Here is a 21968-nt window from a genome sequence, read left to right as displayed (position 1 = left end):
GCCGTATGGTGGAATTCCGTGTTTGAATGCATGTACTCATTTATTTAAAAAACATAAAGACAGTAATCAACCCGAAGGTTTTATATATATATATATATATATATATATATATATATATATATATATATATATATATAATATATATATATTATATATATATATATAATATATATATATATATATATATATATATATATATATATATATATATATATATATATATACATTCAAACACGAAATCCCGCCAAACGGCGAATAAATACTCATATATACAGAAACATATATAAGGAAAAGGGATAGGAACACGTATAAAGGATAGGAACACGTATATATATATATATATCCCGGTATGAGTGCAATATCTTTTTCCTGAATTCCGTTTAATCTTTCGCACTTTTTGGATGCATGATGCATCAATCTTTTCTTCATTGCTATTCGGATCCTCATCCTCTGAAGACGATATTGTTCTATAAGTCTGTTTCTTTTTCGATTTTGTAAAAATTATTAGTTACTATTACTTCTTCACTATCTGAACTAATTAATGGTCTTGTTCTGTTTTTCCTCGTGGGTGAAATAATTTCTAAAATTTTATATTAAATTTTAAGTTTTACATTAATTAATCGTACGGGTTATTCAACTAACGCAATTTCCCCAAAAATTAAGTTAACTTGGAAATACTAATTAATTGAAATTACCTTCATCACTGATTTCCGACATTATTAATAGTAAATATCTTGATGTAAGTATAAATGAGGTTGGGCCACTTTCAAACTACACGGCTCAGTTATTTAATTAATTTTGAAAACTTGTGTGAGAAATTTATCGTATTTGCTCTGAATATAAGCAACCTGAAATACTTTACTAATATATACTACATTTAATTATGGTAACCGGCAAAAAATTGAAAAACGGAGTTACCTGTAGGTCACTGTCAAAATAAACGGCTCAAATACTTAATTTATTACTACATTTAACTTTTTAAGGATAATATCATTATTGTCACCGGAACTCCACATCCAAATTTAATTCAGATTTTGGCTTAAAAATTTTACTTACAACACATTTGTATGGGAAATTACTTGGAAAATGCCGTGTTCAGATAAAACTTATGAATTTCCTAATATTGTAATGAATGCATCTAAGATATCTCCGTATATATTGTCTCTTCATCAATTGTTTCCAATACTTAATATATATTTATAAAAATTATTAATTGTTTTAGCTAATTGAATTACCTGTTTTAACGCATTCATGGGCACTTGTACAAATGCACATGAATATGTAGATTGAATAGGTTCCAAAATTTATTACAGCTAGTAACTTGTTACCACAGTAATATTGAGCATGAAATTGAAACTTCTAACCAATGTCTCTCTGACTAATGAATTTAACAGGCAACAGAAATGAATCTTACAAAAATTAATTTGCTTACATAGAGAAAATTTACATTTTTCTACATATTATCATAAGTATCTTCTTGCTGATGCGAGAATTTTGGTAAATAAAACAGGCAAGGTAAAAAAGAGATGTTCCTGGCAAAAATTTATTCATGAAGAATAACCTACAAGTCAGTTCAAAACATACTACTATTTTTGATGCCAGTTAATATTTAACAAAACCAAAACATGGAATATAGCAGGTAAAATATTACAAAAATTATAAATTTCATCAACAGCTTACTTAAATATTGATGACCATAATACAACGTACTGAATTCAATCTCAATGTCACATTACTTAGATTTCAAGATGATCACACTAAAAACACTTGCAAAATGAGTCGTGTATCTTCCATTCATAAATTCACTTCCAATACTACTGCATACTTTTGATTGCAGCAGGAAACTACCATTTATTCTAAGCACTTAAAAATAGTGTAATGAAAAAATCATCAACTTCGATTCTTATTAACAAGTGCCTTCATGCCCACATCTATACTTCAAGATTTTAACAATATGCTGCAATTATAAAATATATTCTCCAAACTAATAATCATGTGGTAATACACCAACAATATAAATTGACTCAACAGCATTTACACACAGTTGGTCCTTAAATGGAACCATTGCCTGTAAAAATATTTTGAACATTTAAAGTGACGGCGCATCATAATCAAGAAAATCAAAAGATTGATTTTTGTTTCTTTCAATACTCATTAGCAACACATTACTAAAATGTGGATGATAACTGAACATTGTTGAAGAGAAATACTTCAATGTGCAGAAACTCACTTTGGTTCAAATGTAAGTAAAAAACAAGCCATACACAAACATTTTCAAGTCCATTTAATTGTAATCATAACATTTTCCAAAAATAGCAAAATTGCTAAAAATTTTCACAGGAACCCAGAACACTTAAAAACTTTGTGATTGCCACTTTTAAAGTGTGCGACTCCTGCTTGATCTTTTTGGTCTTATAGAAGACTCGTAACACACCCTTAAACAAAATGCAAAACCTGTCCCCCAATACACGGAAGGAAATCCATACTCAACTTAAGCCTTAAACTTGATTATATGTAAGCATTGGAGTACACATTTAATATACCTTAAGCATTTCCACAAAGATTTAACAGAGGGATAAATGTAGATTGTAAAAAACAGTAGTAGTAACACATATACAACTTATTTCTTTTAATGCTTCACAAACTCTTACCAGATTTTAGGAACACAATACACAATAGTAAAATTATCCCATATACATTTTACAAGGAAAAGAAATGACATTTAACGAACAATCAACATCTCTGTAGCAGAAAATGAAAAGTTTAATACAATCAATTTCAAACAGTCATATAAATGTGAGTTAAAAGTCAATCCAAAATTCAGCTATTCTCCTCTTTTATGTTTTCCTCAAAATACTGGGACAATTTTACAACTTGGTTTTTTTTTTAAGGGATAGCTACACTTACAGTAACTTTTCATGCTCACTACATAACAGTCAATTGTCTTTCAGAATGTATGCATTAATAAGTGTATAAGAATGTGTAATTCTATGGATATGACAGAATTAACACACAAAAAATATGCCACTGATAAGAACATGGAATATTGAATGCTAAACAAAAAAAGCCCTTATTTCCCTTTAGGCACAAAAGGAAGTATGTTAGCTATCAGTTGTCAAAGCGGGCACACACCTATTCATGGACTAGCAATCAAACCTCTTTGGAAGCATGTGAAGATGAAACACAGCAATCTATTAAAAGTTCAACAAAAAGTTGATTAGAATAACTAAAAACTAGATGTCACTGCACTGCTCATAAAATATTCAAAGACGACAAGTTGCAATCAAACACCAACAACACTATTGGGCAAGTATTAGTCTTCAACTTCTGCCCAAGTACGTCCACCATTTGCCACACTAGCCACAGCTTTCAAGTTCCTTCACATTAAAATATGATTGACTTTTTTATAGTATATTGAAATATGTACACATACTAATGTACCAGGTCCCAAGAATAACAACTTTCAAACATGACAATTTAGGAATAAAAATAAAACGTCCTTTCTATGAAATTTAAAAATTTAATATTTTGATAAAATCTTTTGTAAACAAATTAAGGGAGTTACACAAGCCAAACAAAACATACATGGAAGATTTCAAAATCCAGACAATAGCAAAACTGCTTTCAAATTCCAAAGCAAATAAATCACAATAAAATGGAACAACTAGAGATTAATGATATGTTAATCTGGATTTGTAAAAAAAATGAATAATATGTTACAAATGTATTAACAATGCTTGTATGGTGTTACATTTACAAAAGAATAATATATTTTTTTATGATTTTGGTTACTTTAAAACATTTGTACTTGAACTGACTAAAGAAAGAATAATTTCCTAATAAAATAGGGTATTATATTATGCAACAATATTTATCAACTGTGCAACCTCACTTTTGTCAATTTGCATGTAATATAGTTGATCATTTACAAGGCTTGGAATGCAATAGCGAACATTGATTGTTTGTAGTATGCTCATGCAAACGTACGTATTTTATTTAGATGCAGTCGTGTTAAATGGGAATTAAGGAACACTGGGCCCTTAAACTAGGAATTAAATTTAATGGGCAAATATCATCACCAGCACTAAAAAGAATATAGTACCATTAATTTCATGAAAGGCATTCTGATCAACAGATTGTATAGGAAGTAACACAGGGAATATATATTTATATTAGTAGCAGAAATTTTCTTTCTGGTGTGGAAATAACGCCCATTCAACACTATATTTTCTTTTTAACCACAAACATTAGAAATGACCTCTTAGCGGTCTACTGTTTTTGTCTTAAATTTGCCAACAATCTACGACCACTAATCAATAAATAAAGTACTCACGCACATATGAGCAGGTATATATCAGTATATACATATATATATATATTCTTATACATACATACACAAACTTTTATCTTTCCTATACATCATGTTTAATTGGTTTACCTTAATTCTGTCACATTATTATTGCACAAACGCATGGGTGAGACAGAACAAATTTTCAACTAAAACACATTCACAACCTTTTCTGTGCCAGTCCTACAGGACTACTAGCATTATTTGGCGCATTCCAATGGTCAAACATGGAAGCGAGTGGAGAGATGCAACAATGGAAGGAAGGCAAGATAGTCAAAGGATAAAAATGCTTAAGGGTCTGGGCTGAGATTTGCTTGTCTTGAAAAACCCTTCCAAATGTCCCTCAAACTCACCCCATCTCTCTTCCATGTTTGCACATCTTCTTGGGCTAATGGGCCACGCCAGTAAAGCAACAATGTGAATTATGCTAACAAGTTTACTAATCAATACAATGAAACTTTTTAATGTTATGGCATGTTTTTTTGTTTTTAAAAAATAAGCAAACTTTTCTTTATAGACTGACTCCCATTCACAATTAACATTTTAAAAAATGTATCGCAAACAGCAATATGACTGCCGCCAAAACATTTACTTATGTTTTCCAGAGAAATTGCATAAGGTGCCGGGGAGGAGAGTTGTGCCCCTGCTTCATTGGAAATGACCTACTAGTGTGCACTTATGGTTCACATTTTTCATTATAATTTCAATAGATGAAAAAGAGTATTCTGATTGTAATTCCTTAAAAGGGTCTGAAAAACTCGCAGGTCACCTCCTAAGAAACATGGCACATATTATGACTGGTTCTCTTTATCTCCCCAAAAAAAAAGAGTAGAATGTAATGCTTACATAAAATAACAAAGAAAAATATTAAATATAGTAATATGAAAAATTTAATTAAAAGTAAATACTTTTAAAAAATAATAATGAATACCAAACAAGAAATGCAAACAAGAACTGAGTTTGCAACTCACTACTAAACCTACAAGAGAAAATTAACAACCCCTAAAACAGAGGTGTCCATTGAGATGACATTTCTTTCCGCAACAGCAAACAAAACCTACAGCAACTAGGAAGACATGAAGTTGCCCTTGCAACTGCTAGATAGCTTCTTCATTCACCAAAGATTTTGGGGTTTGGTTAACACATCCCAGTGCAATAGCACAGGGATGCAAGAGCAAGGCAATACACCTTGTTAAGCGTACTAAATCAAGGGAAGAAAAGGAGAAGCATCTAAGGCAGGCTCGTCAAAACATACCGAGCCAGTCTTGGGTGTTTCTCGCTTCAAAAGTGATGGGCTGCAAGGAAGTAGGTGCGAGGGAAGTCGAGAGTGAGTTGGGATGCTCCTACAAAACGGCTGGATAAAATCACAACATACAAATGTGAAATAAATGGATTCCCAAAACAAGCATCCCTCGCAGCTAATTCCCTCTTTGGATGGAATGATACACGACAGTTATTCCAAAAGACGCTCACGCACAGAGATAAACTTGGTGACGGGAGCGTTTTGATGTTTCAATACTGACAAAACTAACAACACTTATTGCTAGTGAATAATAAGAGGTGGGAAAAAACCAGTCGCATACGATGATGTGATCCCTATGCTCCCAAAAACTTCAACAGTGCTCCCACATTAGCAGAGGTCTTAGTAAAATTTTTTTTTGTAATTGGGGGTATGAAAATGATTACTAGTACACATTTCCTAGAACGATTTTGTACACATGCAAGAATGGTGATTGTAAAAATCATCAAAAATTCTATCACAATTACCACAATATTCTATCGAGGTAAATCAAAGTGGGTAAAAGGGGTGGGAGGCATAGCCCCAGGTACCTTCCACCTAACACCACAGTCACCACTGGAGGAAGTAACTGCAGTCAGGGGTCAGGCCAAGAGGGGATAGTGGGGCCATCACACCCACCCTGGGGTAAAAAGTTGTGTAAATATATGTATATATGTATATATATTTTTACTCAAAACTTGTATAAGTATGTTTCAATGTGAGCAGATATAAGTATGTGTAAAATTTTGCATCATCACTCAAGGCAATAACAAAAATATATGGTTTAAATCATCCTGTTTTTTTTCAAACAAACCCAAAACAGATGAAAAAACTTCCCATGAAAAACTATTTTTTTTTCATTTTCTTTGAGACGCAGCCCATGCAACATACAATTTCATGTCTCAGTAGAGAGACTCTAAAACCAGTCGTGAAGTGAGTACAATAGATGTATCTGGCCTTTGAATAACATGCAAGAATTTTGTCTTGTAGAAATTTATGCTAAACCTTACTCTCTAAATTTTGCTGATAATAGACAGCCCTAACATTGTACATAAAATAACAACAGAGAATAAGGTCACAACTCATCCTGAAGATACTATTATCACAGGCATTTTCCAATGGTAGTTTACCAAGAAGAAATGGATAAACAATGTTCACAGCTCCACGCAAGTCGAGAATTAACCCGGCTTTAAAATCTGTGACTGCTCTTTTCATCCTAATAGCAGGAACAGAGTGTAACCTATCCAAAATGAATGGGTTTCCACAAGGCAAGTACGAGGTTTCTTATTTTTTTGTGGATGGCAAGCTTTCCTTGAAACTAACATTGCCCCACCGAGCGACGTGCCACACACCAGTCCGATTAGAAGCCACCTTTTTCAAAAGATTGGCCACTGGCCTAAAGCTCTCTTTACTTCTGATAAAAAGGGAGGAGTCAAACCAAAGCTGGTTGGCACACTGACCAGAACAGTTACTACCATACAGGCACTTGAAATGAGATGAACATGGCCATTGTGCAAATTACAGCACCCTGGTTTAGTAATAATAATACACTTTTATCTAACTTGCCTCATGAAGTTAATGTATATATAAATTTAACATTTTCCTTTTCTTTTTGTGTTTTTTTTGCTAAAATTTTTACAATAAAATGCAACAAGTCAGTAAATTACACTACAAGAAGGCATTACACTGACTGAAAAAATTAACAAGTCCTGGCAAAATAATTCCTGTTCTACAGGCTTCTGCAATCATGAGACAAGCCAAAATTAACTTTACATTAATGGCACTGGGAATATATTCATAGATTACACGCTTTCTGTCTCTTAAATCTTGGAATATTCAGCATGTACAATATCAAGAGCTCATTGCTTTGCAGAGTAAATAATTGCAATAATGCTATATATATATATTTATATAAAGAAAAATAATCCAACCTGAGTAAGTATTGTAATTAGAATTATATTTAAAATTACCATTTAATCCATTTGGGAAACACGTAACAACGTACCCTTCTCCATTCACTCATCACATGCATACGCTCTTACCCTGTGTCTCAGTCGCCAATCGAACGCACGTCAATTTCAACAACATTTACACAGACTCAAGCAACAACGCAGTCTGTATCACCCCAAAAGCATTTCCTCCACATTAGGAACCATGTGCCAACCAATAATTTAGTGCATGCTACTAGTTTTTTAAACCTATTTGTTACTTTGATGTGGGCAAATGTACTCATGACGTAACTTCTGCTTGTGAATTGAAGAAATACTTTCTTCAACTAGTTGAAGCATTTGAAGTCACACCAGTACCGAGATCAAAAAAATATTTGCCTACTGCGCCTTAGACTATGTAGAGTGTATTTAAAACCAGCACATGGTGGTTGTTTTTGGCCAGAGTCACGACATAACCTTCTGAGGTTATCTTCAGTCCACAGCATCGTGACACCTAAAAACAGGCAAAAAGAAAATTATTATACTTTTTAAAAAACGTGACAAATAAAGAGCAATAATGATGAGCAATCAGTACGCAGAAATTTGGCCACTATTGAGACAGATTTATTCACTCTAGTTGATTGCTTTTACCTTATCAATTTTATGAGTTCAAATCATAAATTCAGAAAATTAGGTTAAAAATTAATCCACGTTAACTACCTTAATTGGTTTTGCAATGATGGTCCTTATCAAGAAATATACTTAATAACTTAGTGGATAAAACCATTTTTCCAGCTTGGTGGTTTCCTAAATCCTCCATTTTACCTATTTTATGTCTTCCTTTATTCTTCACTGCACAATATCACTCTGGTCTTCATATTTTGGAGAATATATAATTATTACAATTCATATCAATTGAATAATCTACATAACCATAAATATCTATAAAAACTATAAAAATAATAATGGTCATAATTATAATACGCCTAATCATATCTAATCTAATAAAAGAAATGATACAATAGCTTACACAATCTCAGGCGTGACTCGGTGGAAGTCTTTCATAATAAATTAATGCACTTTGCAGCTTCCACATGAATATCTATTTGGCACGACCATGGTTTAATCGGCAGGCAACATCTTCAGGTGACAAGTAACAATACAGAACAAGTATATGCATCAATCACTGGAGGGGGATGAGCGGGGTCTTTCCCTATCTATCCCTCATCCCCCTCCAGTGATTGATATACATATATACTTGTTCTGTATTCCTACTTGTCACCTGAAGATGTTGCCTGGCAACGAAACCATGGTCGTTACAAATATATATTCGTGCAGAAGCTACAAAGTGCATTAATTTATTATGATACAATAGCTGATATCTTTGCTTTAATGCGTAATAGTTGTGAATCATAATTTTTTAATTTCATTCCTATGTAGTTGAAAGCTGCAATATTATTAATGGCAATGAAAGTAATAGTAATATGATAACAGACATCCAGGTAATTCTAGGCAATAAAATTCCACTAGTCATAGGAAAAACATTTAAACCTTAGTAAGGAACGGAAAGATATAAAAAGCAGCATTACAGAGATAATAGAAGTTAGTATGGCTAGAGAGAAGAATGAAAAAGAAAGAATGGTTGTTAGGAAAAAGACAATTGGAGGGAAAGAGGGTAGATACATGAAAGTACAGAACATGCGAGAAGGTAGCACAAGCAGCTGATTAATATGAGAAGGGTGATGAATGAAGACTCAGCGGGATGTACAAGGAATAAAAGGCTAATATCAAATTGTGGATCGAATATGGTCAGGAATTTGGAGGATACATATGCATATAAGATGCGAAGACTGGTAAAAGCATCAAAAAAGCAAGCAAGCATTAAGAGATTACAGATAAAAATAGGAAAGTAACAACAGAATCTAAGGAGATAAAGATTATATGCGATGTAAGGAAAAATTTTTTATTTTACATGCTCTTTCTGAAGTTTACCTCACAGATACAAAATATTTAAATTGTGACACTTTAAGTGAACAGAACCAATGAAAAGTATCAATGCCATAAATGATTGCTCATCAGAACTCAAGCAATTCATTAACAACATTCTCCTTTCAAAGATTACATTTATCTGAACAAAAAGGATTTTTCTTATCAATAGATAAATAAAATAAAAATGACTGAGCTCATTCAATTGACTACTCAATTTAAAAATTTAACTGGGCCATATTTGCCGGCAAACTTATTTAGGATATGAATTTATCTAAAATTCTCACTTCTTAATAAAGGACAGGAGATTTTATTCAATGGTAAATTCTATTCAAAGGTAAAATGTGAACAGAGTAATACCCAAGAATTGAAAGGGGTTTAAATATATCAATTTTGCAAGCCTGGTAAACCAGTACCTTCTTTTCTCACTGTGGAAAGAATATTAATTCTACAATCCCATATAAATTCTGCTTACAATTGTCTTTTTTTATTAGTAATAAAACATCCTGTAAAAATCTGCAAATTCCCCAACTTTTACAGTTCCAAGTGACTACTTCTTGACTTTTGCAGATTTTTCAGTTTTCCCAACAGGTGGCAACCATAATTAATATCCCCAGTATTTTTTATTTACTCAGCAAGCCAGATTCAGAATTACAAACCCATGCAATGTTTTAAGTAAATACACTAATCAAGAATGAAAACATCTACATAAATTCTCACATTATAAATAGTTCATCCTCTTAAATAAACATTTTTAGTGAAAAAACTTTAAATTATTCTTTTGCATGCAATGGAGTATAGTTTACATGTCTGAGAGGTTTCATTAAATGCCATTTAAATTTCTGATTACTGATGGGAGCATTCTCAATTAAAATGCAAGGAGTGAAATATAATTTAATAGATCAAAATGGGTGGGAAATAATAATGGCTTATGGTGAAAAGTTCAAATTTAAATAATTCAAACTTTAAAATTTCAATATTCACAAAATTTAAGCATAAAATTAGGTAATAATATTTACTTAGGAACATTACCAAAAGAAAAAATAATTTTAAATAAGCATGAAATAAATTAATAACATGGTACATGTTTCACCATAAAACTAAAATTCCTTTCAAGGATGATATCTAAAGATAATTAAATCACAAAGTATTGCATTCACCATTTCTCCAAACAAACTTATCCTTAACATGAGGCAAGATATTACCAAAAAAAGAAGGAAAAGAAAAAACATACCTTTACATATGGGCATTCGAACTCTGAAAGCAATGATCCTACACGGGAGAAAACGGCAACATGGAATCTGTTGCCATGTGAATCGCCCACCAAAACATCCCCAGCATCAGAAATATCAATGCCATTGGGGAAATTAGTGATGTTTTCACAGCCTATCCTACGCAGAAAGCGACCTTCTTCGTTGAATACAACAACGCAATGCCCCTTGAAGTCGCACACAAAATACTCCTTTCCTGAATGAGAAGATAGGAATGAATAAGTAGGAATTATTTCCAATTTAAGAGAAATACTAAAAACTCAAGGATGCATAAAATCAAGTCATGAATTACAGAAGGAAAAATTGGATAAATTCGAAATTGTTCATAAAAAATAATTTCATTAGCATGCTAGTTAAGATCTCTCTTTTTATTTTACAAAGAACTTTGAAAGTAGGCAAGGAAAAATTCTGCCTCTTTGTCACTCTCAATTTCACTGAAAGTGGAATGTCACTCAGCAGGAAAAATTCTCATCGAGCAAAAATTAAAGATAAAAAATTTCTCACCACTGATGGCAATGTCTGAAGGTTCTCTCATAAAGTCACTGCAGTCAAGCCAACGCACCAGGTCCCCACTTTCTGATATCACAAAGACAGTAGGTGACACACTGTCAACTGCCACAATGTGACCCTGGGTAGTAACTGCCAGCCCAGCCACTATGTCGATGTATCTGTTTCAAGTTTATATAGGAGAAAAAATAATTGAATATAGTAGCTTTAGATTCCAATACATAAAAACTAGCTCCTCTTAAAAGAGGACTTGCAAGAGCACATGGAACAAGTTTCTCCTTTGCTTTTTGTCCATTTTGTAGGTGGGTATATTTTTTATATAGTCGTGAATGAGATAAACTAACATACCACAGCACGTGAGAAACTGATTTATGATACAAACACCAACCATAATTACTACAAGCATTAATCTAAATTTTAAATTGTCTTAAAAATGAATGATTTTTAAGACATTGAAGTTAAAATTAAAGAGCCTCCTAAAATAGTGGAGCCTCAAACCATCTAAGTCATCAAGTGGTCTGTCTCCCTTGGTTCATCATGAGAACATATTTATTCCCAGAGTGGCATGAATGATAACCAAAATTTTAAGCACTTTATAATAAGTATAATACCCACTAAATTATTGGTTACCTTAAGTCAGAGAAATGGTTTTGATTAACAAGAAAATTTTGAAGACTATATCATACGAAAGATTTTCACCTGTGATTCCGAATTTACATCATGCTCACCTTCTCAACAAACTCATTCATTCCTATGCAAAAGGTACTTAAAATTAGTTATTAAAGGATGAATAATTTAAATAAGCTGGGTGTATTAATATTTCTGCTATCACCTTATGGCAATTTTTTTGATGAAATGGCCATTTTTGGTGAATATCTGCATGCGGGACCTCTCATTCCCTCGATCGCACACCACAAACTTCCCAGAATTCCTCATCACTGCAACTTTACGAGGATACCACAGCTGTCCTTCTTCCTTCCCAGGTATTCCAAATTGAAACTTGAACGTGCCAGTCTTTTCAAATACCTGCAATAAAAAAGACAAATTAGTTATTGCATTAAAAGCAGCCAGTCACCTGCCGATTTTAAATGCTTTGGTGTAGATGCATTGCAAAATTTGAAATTAACAATATATTAGCAGTTGAAAGTAATAATTATTGCTTTGGACAAGACAGGAAAAAAAATATGACTGACAATAGACTTATGTAAGGGCTACTGAGCAATTTGACATTGAATCTGTGAAACATCAAAAAATTCAATTTTTTCTGCTATATGCAGGCAATGATAAAAAGAAACTTTGAGATAGTATTTAGTGAATTGTCAAGTTTCCTGGCGTACACATAGTGGATTTTTAAATGGTGTCTAATTTTGCTTAACATAACACAAGAAAAGCCTTTATTTGCACACTTCACGGGACCCCAGGAAAAGTGTAAAATGGGGGATAATGCAAATGGCAGGAAAAAAGAATTACCACGATTAAAACTGAAAATGAAATCTGAACTGAAACTGAGAATGTAAATATTGGATCCACAAATGTTCGAAAAATAGAAAATTGTACTGGACACGATAAAAATGTAGTAAATTGCAATTAAAATATTCTGATAATGCAAATATGGGGTTGGACTGAATTTAATGATAGGCCACTTTCACTTTCTTTTAGTCCTAGTGCTGGACATGTTGGTAGCTTTGGTTCCTATTCTTCTGATTGATTTAGGTATCAAGCAATCAATCAACAGTTGTAATTTAAGAATCCAAATAAGGGAGACACCGATCATTGGTGAACACATTGAGATTTCACAGGCATTATTGTTTTTTATCATCATCATCATCATTGGTCTTTTAATCCTAAGATTGGTTGACTGCAGCCCTCCAACCTACCCTTCTGAAGCTAATTGGCTTACTTCCTGGTATTTTTTGCAATGCACTTTCTTTTTCATTTGCCCAATGTACATATTTATCCCTTGGCCTTCCTCTAGGGACTTTTCCCTTTATTTGTCCTTCTTTTATATTCTTCACGAATCCATTGTGCCTCAGGGTGTGGCCAATCCATCTAGTTCTTTTCTCTATGGTGTTTCATGAGGTCTGTTCTTCGTCTACTCATCTGGACATTTCTTAATTTCTTACTTTATTCGTCCATTTGATCTTAAGCCTCCTCCTCTAGCACCAAGTTTCTTATGTTTCTAGTCTTTTTTGGTCTAATTTTCTGGTGACCCATGCTTCTGATCCATAGAGTGCCACGCCCCATGCAAATGTTTTCACGCATTGTTTCCTCATCTGTAATTCTATCTTCTTTGAACACAGCAGTTGTCTTTTCATTGCGAATGCTCTCTCAGCTTGAGCTATTCTTCACTTGATTTCTATAGTACTTCTTCCGTCCCATGTGATGGTACTTCCGAGAGAGGCAAAGGAATCTACTCGCTCCAATATTTGTCCTTTCAGTGTGACTACTGTATTCCACTTCTCTCTTCCATGCACTAGAATTTTAGTCTTCGCCTTGTTTATGTTCATGTTGTATCTTTGCAGAACTTGATGCAATACATTTAGTGACCTTTGAAGATCCTGGTTTTCTAAATATATATGTTCTACTTGGTTGATGAATATCTTAACAATATTCCCGACCAGTAAGTTCATAGTTTTAGTTTCTAGCAATGTTCACGATCTGATTCATGTTGGTGATCAATGAGTTTTCTGAATTTGATATTGCATGTGCATGTTACAGCCTATGTTCATCGGTTTGTGCCAAACTTTTATGTAACTATGACTATCATTTCTTTTATGCATCTTAATTGAGCCCGCGTCTTTGATCCTTTTTGACATGCCTTATATCATGGACATACACCAGCCACCTGGTATTTTTGTATTGGAATCTCTGGGTAAATAACAAGTAATAAAAATAATATTTTTACCTGATTATACCATAACGAAACCTAGGTAGTAAATAAACTTTTTCTAAGTGGAAAAGCCAAGTGGTTTAATTTTAAGTTCAAGGTTAGTTTTTGTTATATCTAAAAGTTTAATAATTGCAATAAGCTGAAATTATGAGGGATTAAAATGACTTTGACCCAAACATGATGAAACGCAAAAAAAATGCAAGAACTGGTGACTGACATTTGAGACAATTTGCACTGCCTTGATGTAACAGATATGGAATATGATCGAATCCTGATGATATGATATGATGAAATCCTAGATATTAAAAAGTTATTGAAACTTGATTGATCGCATCAAAACTACCCTGAATCAAATATAATTATATTTTCTTCAAACAATTTTGAAATTGGACAACTGTTTGCACAAATAGAAGGGCAAGGAAGCTCAGACCCTCATGGGCTAAGTTCTCTGCAATTACTTGGGAATGTAAATTTTATTCTACTTAACAATCGAAATACAAGGCAAAAAACAATTTCGAGGGCATAATAAAAATTCTGAAACAAGTTGATTCTCATGATGTATCTGGTGAAACATAAAATTACAGGCCTCCATACTGAACACAATTGTGAAAACACACGATTCAATTCCGACACTTTCAAACCATTACAGGCAATTGTCTAAACAGGAAAATACTCCCATTTTAACTGAAATAGCACTCTGGCCTAAATACGCACTTGAATTCTGTGATTGTTGGTGTCTGCCACAATAATGTCCTCCTCTATTCCCAGGCAAAAGCCGTGGGGGGAGTTGAACTGGCCTTTACCAGGTCCCAACTGTCCAAACTTGCAGCGGATCTGCATCGGAGCCAACTTAGTTGTTGCTGACCGAGGCTGAGGGTAAGCACCACCGCTCCCAGTGCTACTGCCACCAGCACCAGCAACCCCTTGCCCTACTGTGCTTCCATCTCCCAGAATCTCATCTGTTCCACAAGAATAAAACATCACTAGTTAGGTCACATTCAAATTGCAACTACTACTTTAATAATAGTTTTTTAATTATTCTTTTTATATTAAAAAAGAACAATATACCGCTCATTAATTCAATTGTAATAAATTACTTCAATATGTCATTGAGCATCTTCATATTAAATCATCACATACGCAAATTTATACTTGAGAAATAGCTAAAGCACTTAGTGAAAATCCATTTGCAAAGCACCAAAAAAGAATCAGAAACTCTGCGTTTCCACAGGTAAGAATTTATTATTGACGACTAGTTTCGCCACACTGTATCATCATGTGCAATACAATTATGCAATTCAGTGATTTTATGAAGACATGGTTTATCTTTCCCAACCCACTTTCACAAGATTTAATGGTCTTATATAATATCTGGTTTTATTGCTAAAACAAATTTTTAGATTGCAAACTTCAGCAATTAAACATCATTGCAAGGTCGCAAAGAAGTATGGGCATAGTAATTAATCTGTCAAATTGAAACAAATTGCATGAGACATGGATATAAATTAATTACAATTGGGTCGCATAACCAATAGAACTTTGATTTAATACATCCTGCAAAAAATTTCATTACATGCAAGAGAATGAGCTGTCATAGCTGATTTCTAAAGTATTCTCATGGAATAATCATTTGAAATTACAAAAATGGGATTTAACAAATTTATGTTACATTATTTTGATCCCTGAAGGAAGCATTACATTGTTTTTACGAAAGTAAATGACATTTTTGACAATTTCAGAGTTAATACAAGAAAAAATCTACTTCCATATGTAATCTCTAATACCAATGAATCCAGCCTGTATTGGAAGGGCCTCTCATAACATTTCCTCACAGCAGAAAATGAAAAATTTGTTCCTGGGCACAAGATAAATAAAGAGAAGTTACAATTCTGTGTGTTAGCACTGATTCAGGAGGTAAAAGAATGTAATATCTAATGATAGGAAAGGAGCATAAAAACTATGCATCTTAAAGAATAGGAAAGTTCACAATTAAAGTGCACCTGGAAGCACTTGGATTAATTTTGATTTCTTTAAAGACAGGTTCAAGACAGTCATCAATTTGTAATATAATGCCCTTACTCACCCTGTTGAGATCATTTCAGTATCAGAAATGATGGAGATATTTCATCACTTTTTTGCAGCCAATTGTGACTACTATTCTTCAACCAATGGATCAAGAAGTGATTGTGTCTATGAAAAAAATCTACAGACTTGTGAACTGCTACCGATGTTTATTTCAGAGGATGAAAATATTTTAGCTTTTTGGAAGAGAGCTTGGAAAAGAATTTTTTTAAAAGCTCAAATTTAATTCAATGGGTGATGCTGTTTAGCAATGTTTGAAAGCATGCATTACAGACATGACGAGAATAATGCTTACTGACCATCTTTTCATGCTGAAACTTGCACATTTATTTACTGCACTGGATATACGACATTACATAATCCTGATAATTAATTGCCTCACTTGCACATGGATGGGCCGCTCCTATGATTAGCCAAACCTTAACCTCCGAACAATGAACACCCATTCTTTGGTCCCGTGACGTTGTTGCATAGAGGTTTTATTGTATATTAACCGTCAAGGCTCACCTTTAAGATCATGCTGTACCACAACAAAATCTATATTAGACAAATCACACTGAATGTAGAAAATCATGCGATTTCTATTGTTTTAAATGCTAATTTCAGCTGATATGGCTGCTCAAAATTTTTTATCTCATAAAAGTAAATACATGCCATTAATTATAAATGTGTATCTCAAGAATGCTGGGTGCAATACCTGGTTGAGAAAGTATTGGCGACGTAGAGGATGATATGGGTTGAAATGCTGCACCATTGAGGGAGCTCATGGAGGAATGCGCATTGGCCAGAAGAGCTGAAGGGCCTGAGTCCAATGTTGGAGAGGACACACGCCCAAGGGCCAAGGCAGCCCTTGCAGGGCCTCCATTGAGGGTTCCATTGGCCACATCTAAAGAGTAATAAATAAGGTAACTCCTAGTACCAAATATATAAAATCTTCTGAATCACTGGAACACATACTAGTCTCATTCTGATTGGCAAAGAGCAGATGGATTATATACGATTCATATATAGAGTAGATACGAATTTATACTTGAAATCTACAAAAAATTCAATCATTGAAGTGTAACAAGAATGAACATGAGTTAACACTACTCTGCAGGCATTCCTATTGTTGTTAAAGTTAAAATTATTCACCCTTCTGAAGAAGTTGATCCATGGTTTGCATCATAGTTCTGACACATTTTTTCACCCCAAAAACAGCTCCATTACTTTCCATTACCTACCCTGTATTGTATAATAATGCCAGAGACATTTGAATGTTCTTGGCAGGAAGAGCTAATACTGAACCACTGCTAATTCTACATGTTTCATCAGAGGATTTTAGTCAACTCTTTGGAGACATTCAATATTTCTTCAGTCACCATTTGGCTTTTGGCAATGTTTCTCCACAGCTGATATTCTAGCGTGTATCTCCTTATCTTCTCCATAAACTTATCTATTAACAATCCAAATTACTTGTGGTTGTGCCATTTTCATAACATTGCCACGAAAATTTTTAAAACAAACCACAATGGCCATAAATAAACATGTTGAGATGGCATCACAAAAAATAAAAAGAGCATTCATATCTTCATGATTATTTCTTCTTAATCACCAACTAAGACAATTTTTTCATCTATTCACAAAAACAAATTATAAGAAGAGGTTTTGATCTTTATAAACAAGAAACAATCTTTATGTTTCGTTAATTTGCCTTTGGGTAGTCTACTTATGCATAAAGAAATTTGAATTGTGGTCTTTCATCATGACATACAAAAGATGTCACCAAAATGAGATAAAATAATTATGGATTAGCACCAGGACCTGAGGGAACAGGTGTAGTAACAAGGAAAATGGACTACCAAGGAGAGTCCTAATGACAGTCCACAGTTAACAGTACTCTTATCCTCTTGGTTTAAGGACTGAAATTACCAAGTTAGTGATTTTACTCAAGCACCCCTTCCTGTATACCTTTGAAGTAATTACAGGAAAAATATATGGCATACTCGAAGGTAAGGGTATTAAGCATGTCCTTGAGGATAGTGTTCTTACCTCATCAAGGAAACCTTCCCCACAAATAAACATGGTTAACTAATGCAACATTTTTTTAGTCTAACAAAAAACAGTTTCAAGAGATATTATGATGTTGACTGAATATTCCATGACACTAATTGGAATGCTAAAAAGCTTAGCCAGCTCTAAGGCCTCTTAGAATATTATTAGCCAAATTGCAGGTGATGAACCCTATCTTTATGACACAATTAAGAATGAAACCTCTAGATTTTGGGTATTTAAGTGCAGGAATTATATACTGGGCTAAACCAAAGTGAAAATTATCACATAAATAAGCAAATACCAATGATTAAGTGCCTGTCATTCCACCGACTTCCAAACTAACCTGGGGTACCCAGTGACACGCTTCCCAGCTTGGCAAGCGCATGCAGATTGTTGATGGCATTGCTGGTAGAATTTAGGTCTCCAGAGAGGAGGTCTGCAAGAGAGAAGGATGATGGTGTGGGGCTGGGATTAGAACTGGGGGCAGTGGGGGGTTGGACCGGGGGAACAGAAGAACGGGCTGCGGCACGAACTGCTGCAGCCTGTTCCCTTTCCACTGTCTCGGCCAGTGAAGCCAGTTGCTGGAGGTTGTACTCCTGGATACTGGTGAGCTGGAGGGGAGGGGGAGCAACAGTCCCAGGGGGAGAGAGGGGTCCGGATGATGAGGGTGGAGGAGGAGGGGTGCTTAGGGGAGCCGCGGTTTGGGTAGGGGGTGGTGGCAGTGCTGTGGAGGGTGGAGGTGGTAGTGGAGGGGCAAGAGGGGGTTGAGGAGGGGCAATTGGTGGGAATGGAGGCTCACCTTCAAATGAGGACTGCGTGGAGGTTGGAAGGGAGGCTGGACTAGGGTTGGGTGGGGACTGTTGGTCGGAGAGTGAAGGAGGTGGGCTCACTCCCTTAGGCGTCCCTGGTACCTCACGTTTCAGGTTCCCAAATGTGGCCTGCAAAACAAGAGGCAGCAGTCAGAAAGTTACATAAATAGACAGATATATGATTTGTGGCTTCATTTAAATTAACAGCGGCTCTTATCATGCAAAACCAGAGAGTACGAAACTCAGTGAACAAACTTAACTTTTCACCAGTTCAAGATCACTTTTTCCACTCTACTAATGCACAGTAATGATCTCTGCCTTACTGTTCTTAACTGTAATTTTGACCAATTTAAAAGTTCATGATATCTCTAAATATAAATCAAAAGTACGATGGAACAAACACAGTTGATAGCATTCAATGAGTTTTACCACAATTAGCTAGCATTACAAAATTTGAAGAGAAATACTAGATATTGAATATTATAAATACGGAAAATCATATGGCACTATGTCAATGGCAGTTGCTTTTAAATTTTTGCAAAACATCATCACATGAAGGGTGTCTTAACTCCCTCATTGGATGTGCAGGTCCTCTTGCATCATGTCTGTGGTCTTAATGTGACATTCAAAAATAGTTTTTCATTGCCATCCCATTCCACTCTGTAGTATATCCCTTCAAGCCCTTGGTATTCATGCATTTGATAAGACTGAATTCTCTGACCATACATTAGCTTTACTGAGTCCTTTTAAAATGCTAAAATTTTCCGAATTTTAATTTCTTTCTTTACCAATTAACACCATAACTGTTTGACTTACATGGACAATTTCACAAACTTGTTGAAAGTTAAAGATACAACTAACTTCCCTGTAGCTGAAATACAGAGGCAATCATGAAATGAAACAATTAAAATGTAAAGCCAACTTCTTAATTTCTTTTTGAGCCATAATGATTTATTCTTATTTTCTAGGTTAGGAAGTTTTTACGAGCAATATGTATACTTACCTTAGCTGCAGCTTCAAACTTCTTTATGTCTGTCTCAAATTCTAAAGAAACACTGACATCTGGTTTAGGTGTGTTGTTGATTAAATTATTCAGCTGTGCTCCAACCACTCCTTTCAGGGATAGGATTTCCACTGAATTTCCATGCTCCAAAAGTCTTGATGTGAACTTACAAGCATCTTCAATTTTATCCATGGTCTTTTCCACACTGAGTAAACATATACACTCATTACTAGTCATTCAAATACACTTTTGAAACATTATATCACATGATATTGACACGTTTCAAAGGCTAATTATTAATCATCCTCAAATTAAAATTGACCTTATTAATTGAGATACTGCATATAACAGCAAAAATATTAAAATAAAGAAGACTATTTATCAAAAATAGTAATAATGCATGCATAACCCCTTACTTGTGAAATGTATCCATTATTTTCAGCTCGCTTTTGGAGTGTAGAGACTCTAAATCATTTAAAACTTTATCCCGGCAATTCTCCAAAATGGCTTTATAACTCTGAAAAGTGAATGAAAAAAAATTATTAACAGAATTGATCATTTTTTTCCTCTCAACAGGGAAGTGATATAATGCAAACATCGATATTACCTGAAAAGTCTCTTGAATGAATGCACGTGCATTATCATGTTGTAACTGGAGTTCCCCAAGAGCATTCTCCAGCAGTGTGGATGCCTCTTCACAGAGTCCCACCTGTGCCTTGCTCTGAGCCATTAAGGAGACCAGCTCCTCTCGGAGGCGACCTTCCACTTCACTAGCCTTCTCCCAGTCATGTGATGACCCACTGTGCTCCACTACACACTCCTTACACATCAGTACCTGTTACAGATGCCTCAGTCATTACACAGTACATGAATACACATATTGTACCATAATAAAATACATGAAAATGAATTTCTGGTGAAATAGATTAAGTATACAGTATACTGTAGTTCAGTATAAATTTTATGATGAGTTGATGCAAAAGGTAAGCTATTTTACGGCTAATGAAAAATGAAAATGAATGACAGCCACTGATGAAATAGGAAATCCATCAGCAGTATAAAAGTATAATGTACAATGTGCTGTAATCTTGTGCAAGGATCACGGTGTAGGACATGTTTGAGTTTCTTAGAACTAATTAGGGCAGAAGACGCTTTAAGGGGAAATCTGTGGGTAATACCACCCTTGAACAATGACTGAGGATACATAAAGGAGTAATAGATGACAATGAGGTTACGTAATATCAACAAAAATGGCAGTGACTTGACATTTTCTGGATGACAATGATTTTGCTATTTTGTCAGCCATTTGTTTACAAGTGTCAAAGAAACTTCTATTCAAACCATAAAAAAAACAAATGTTTTTACTTTCATTAAAATCATTTGTCAATTTTGCAGAATTTCCAACTTTTCCTTCATTTCAGCGCTGAAAAACAGGGAGCACACACAAATTACAATTTAGGTGTAATGTGATGGAACCGTTCCATAATGACAGGGATGAAAAAACTATTACTATATTAAACTCTGATGTAGTACATTGAAACAAGTCGATAATAGATCTTTAATGGGTCGAAAATTGCAAGAGCTTTCGTCTCTGTTATTAGGAAGCATATTTTACATTAAAAATTACCTAACCCTTAAAGAATGTTTTTACTGTTAAGTTTTCAGCAATAACTTTTTTGCTATACTGGCAAGTCATTTTTAGTTTTCATTCAGTGTGATACCAGACTTTTTCAACATCTAATTTTTAAATGTTTAAATCCTTTGCAAAGGTTCAGATAACAATGATTGGATTTTAACTTATGAGTTAACTACTAAATAAATGGTCTCAAAA

The 21968-nt window shown here is 34.2% G+C and overlaps 1 protein-coding gene across 2 annotated transcripts in view; it reads right to left on the bottom strand.

Moving 5' to 3' along the window:
• Positions 1-1538: 1538 nt before the first annotated feature.
• Positions 1539-21968, bottom strand: part of mei-P26 (meiotic P26) — a 37912-nt gene continuing 17482 nt past the window's right edge. For both annotated transcript variants that reach the window (XM_071597097.1, XM_071597096.1), the window contains exons 6-15: positions 20745-20972; positions 20554-20654; positions 20138-20342; positions 18669-19263; positions 16989-17177; positions 14924-15168; positions 12152-12345; positions 11317-11480; positions 10776-11008; positions 1539-8069 (exon numbers count right to left, since the gene is read on the bottom strand). In XM_071597097.1, coding sequence (XP_071453198.1) covers positions 7965-8069; positions 10776-11008; positions 11317-11480; positions 12152-12345; positions 14924-15168; positions 16989-17177; positions 18669-19263; positions 20138-20342; positions 20554-20654; positions 20745-20972 — 2259 coding nt within the window. In that variant the 3' untranslated portion in view covers positions 1539-7964. The remainder of the gene's footprint in view (positions 8070-10775; positions 11009-11316; positions 11481-12151; positions 12346-14923; positions 15169-16988; positions 17178-18668; positions 19264-20137; positions 20343-20553; positions 20655-20744; positions 20973-21968) is intronic.

This window comes from Hetaerina americana, unplaced genomic scaffold, assembly GCF_022747635.1.
Source record: "Hetaerina americana unplaced genomic scaffold, ioHetAmer1.1.p SCAF_8, whole genome shotgun sequence".
Lineage (NCBI taxonomy): Eukaryota > Metazoa > Arthropoda > Insecta > Odonata > Calopterygidae > Hetaerina > Hetaerina americana.
The sequence above is the reverse complement of the archived record's forward strand: the minus strand, read 5'-3'. Positions and strand labels throughout refer to the sequence as shown.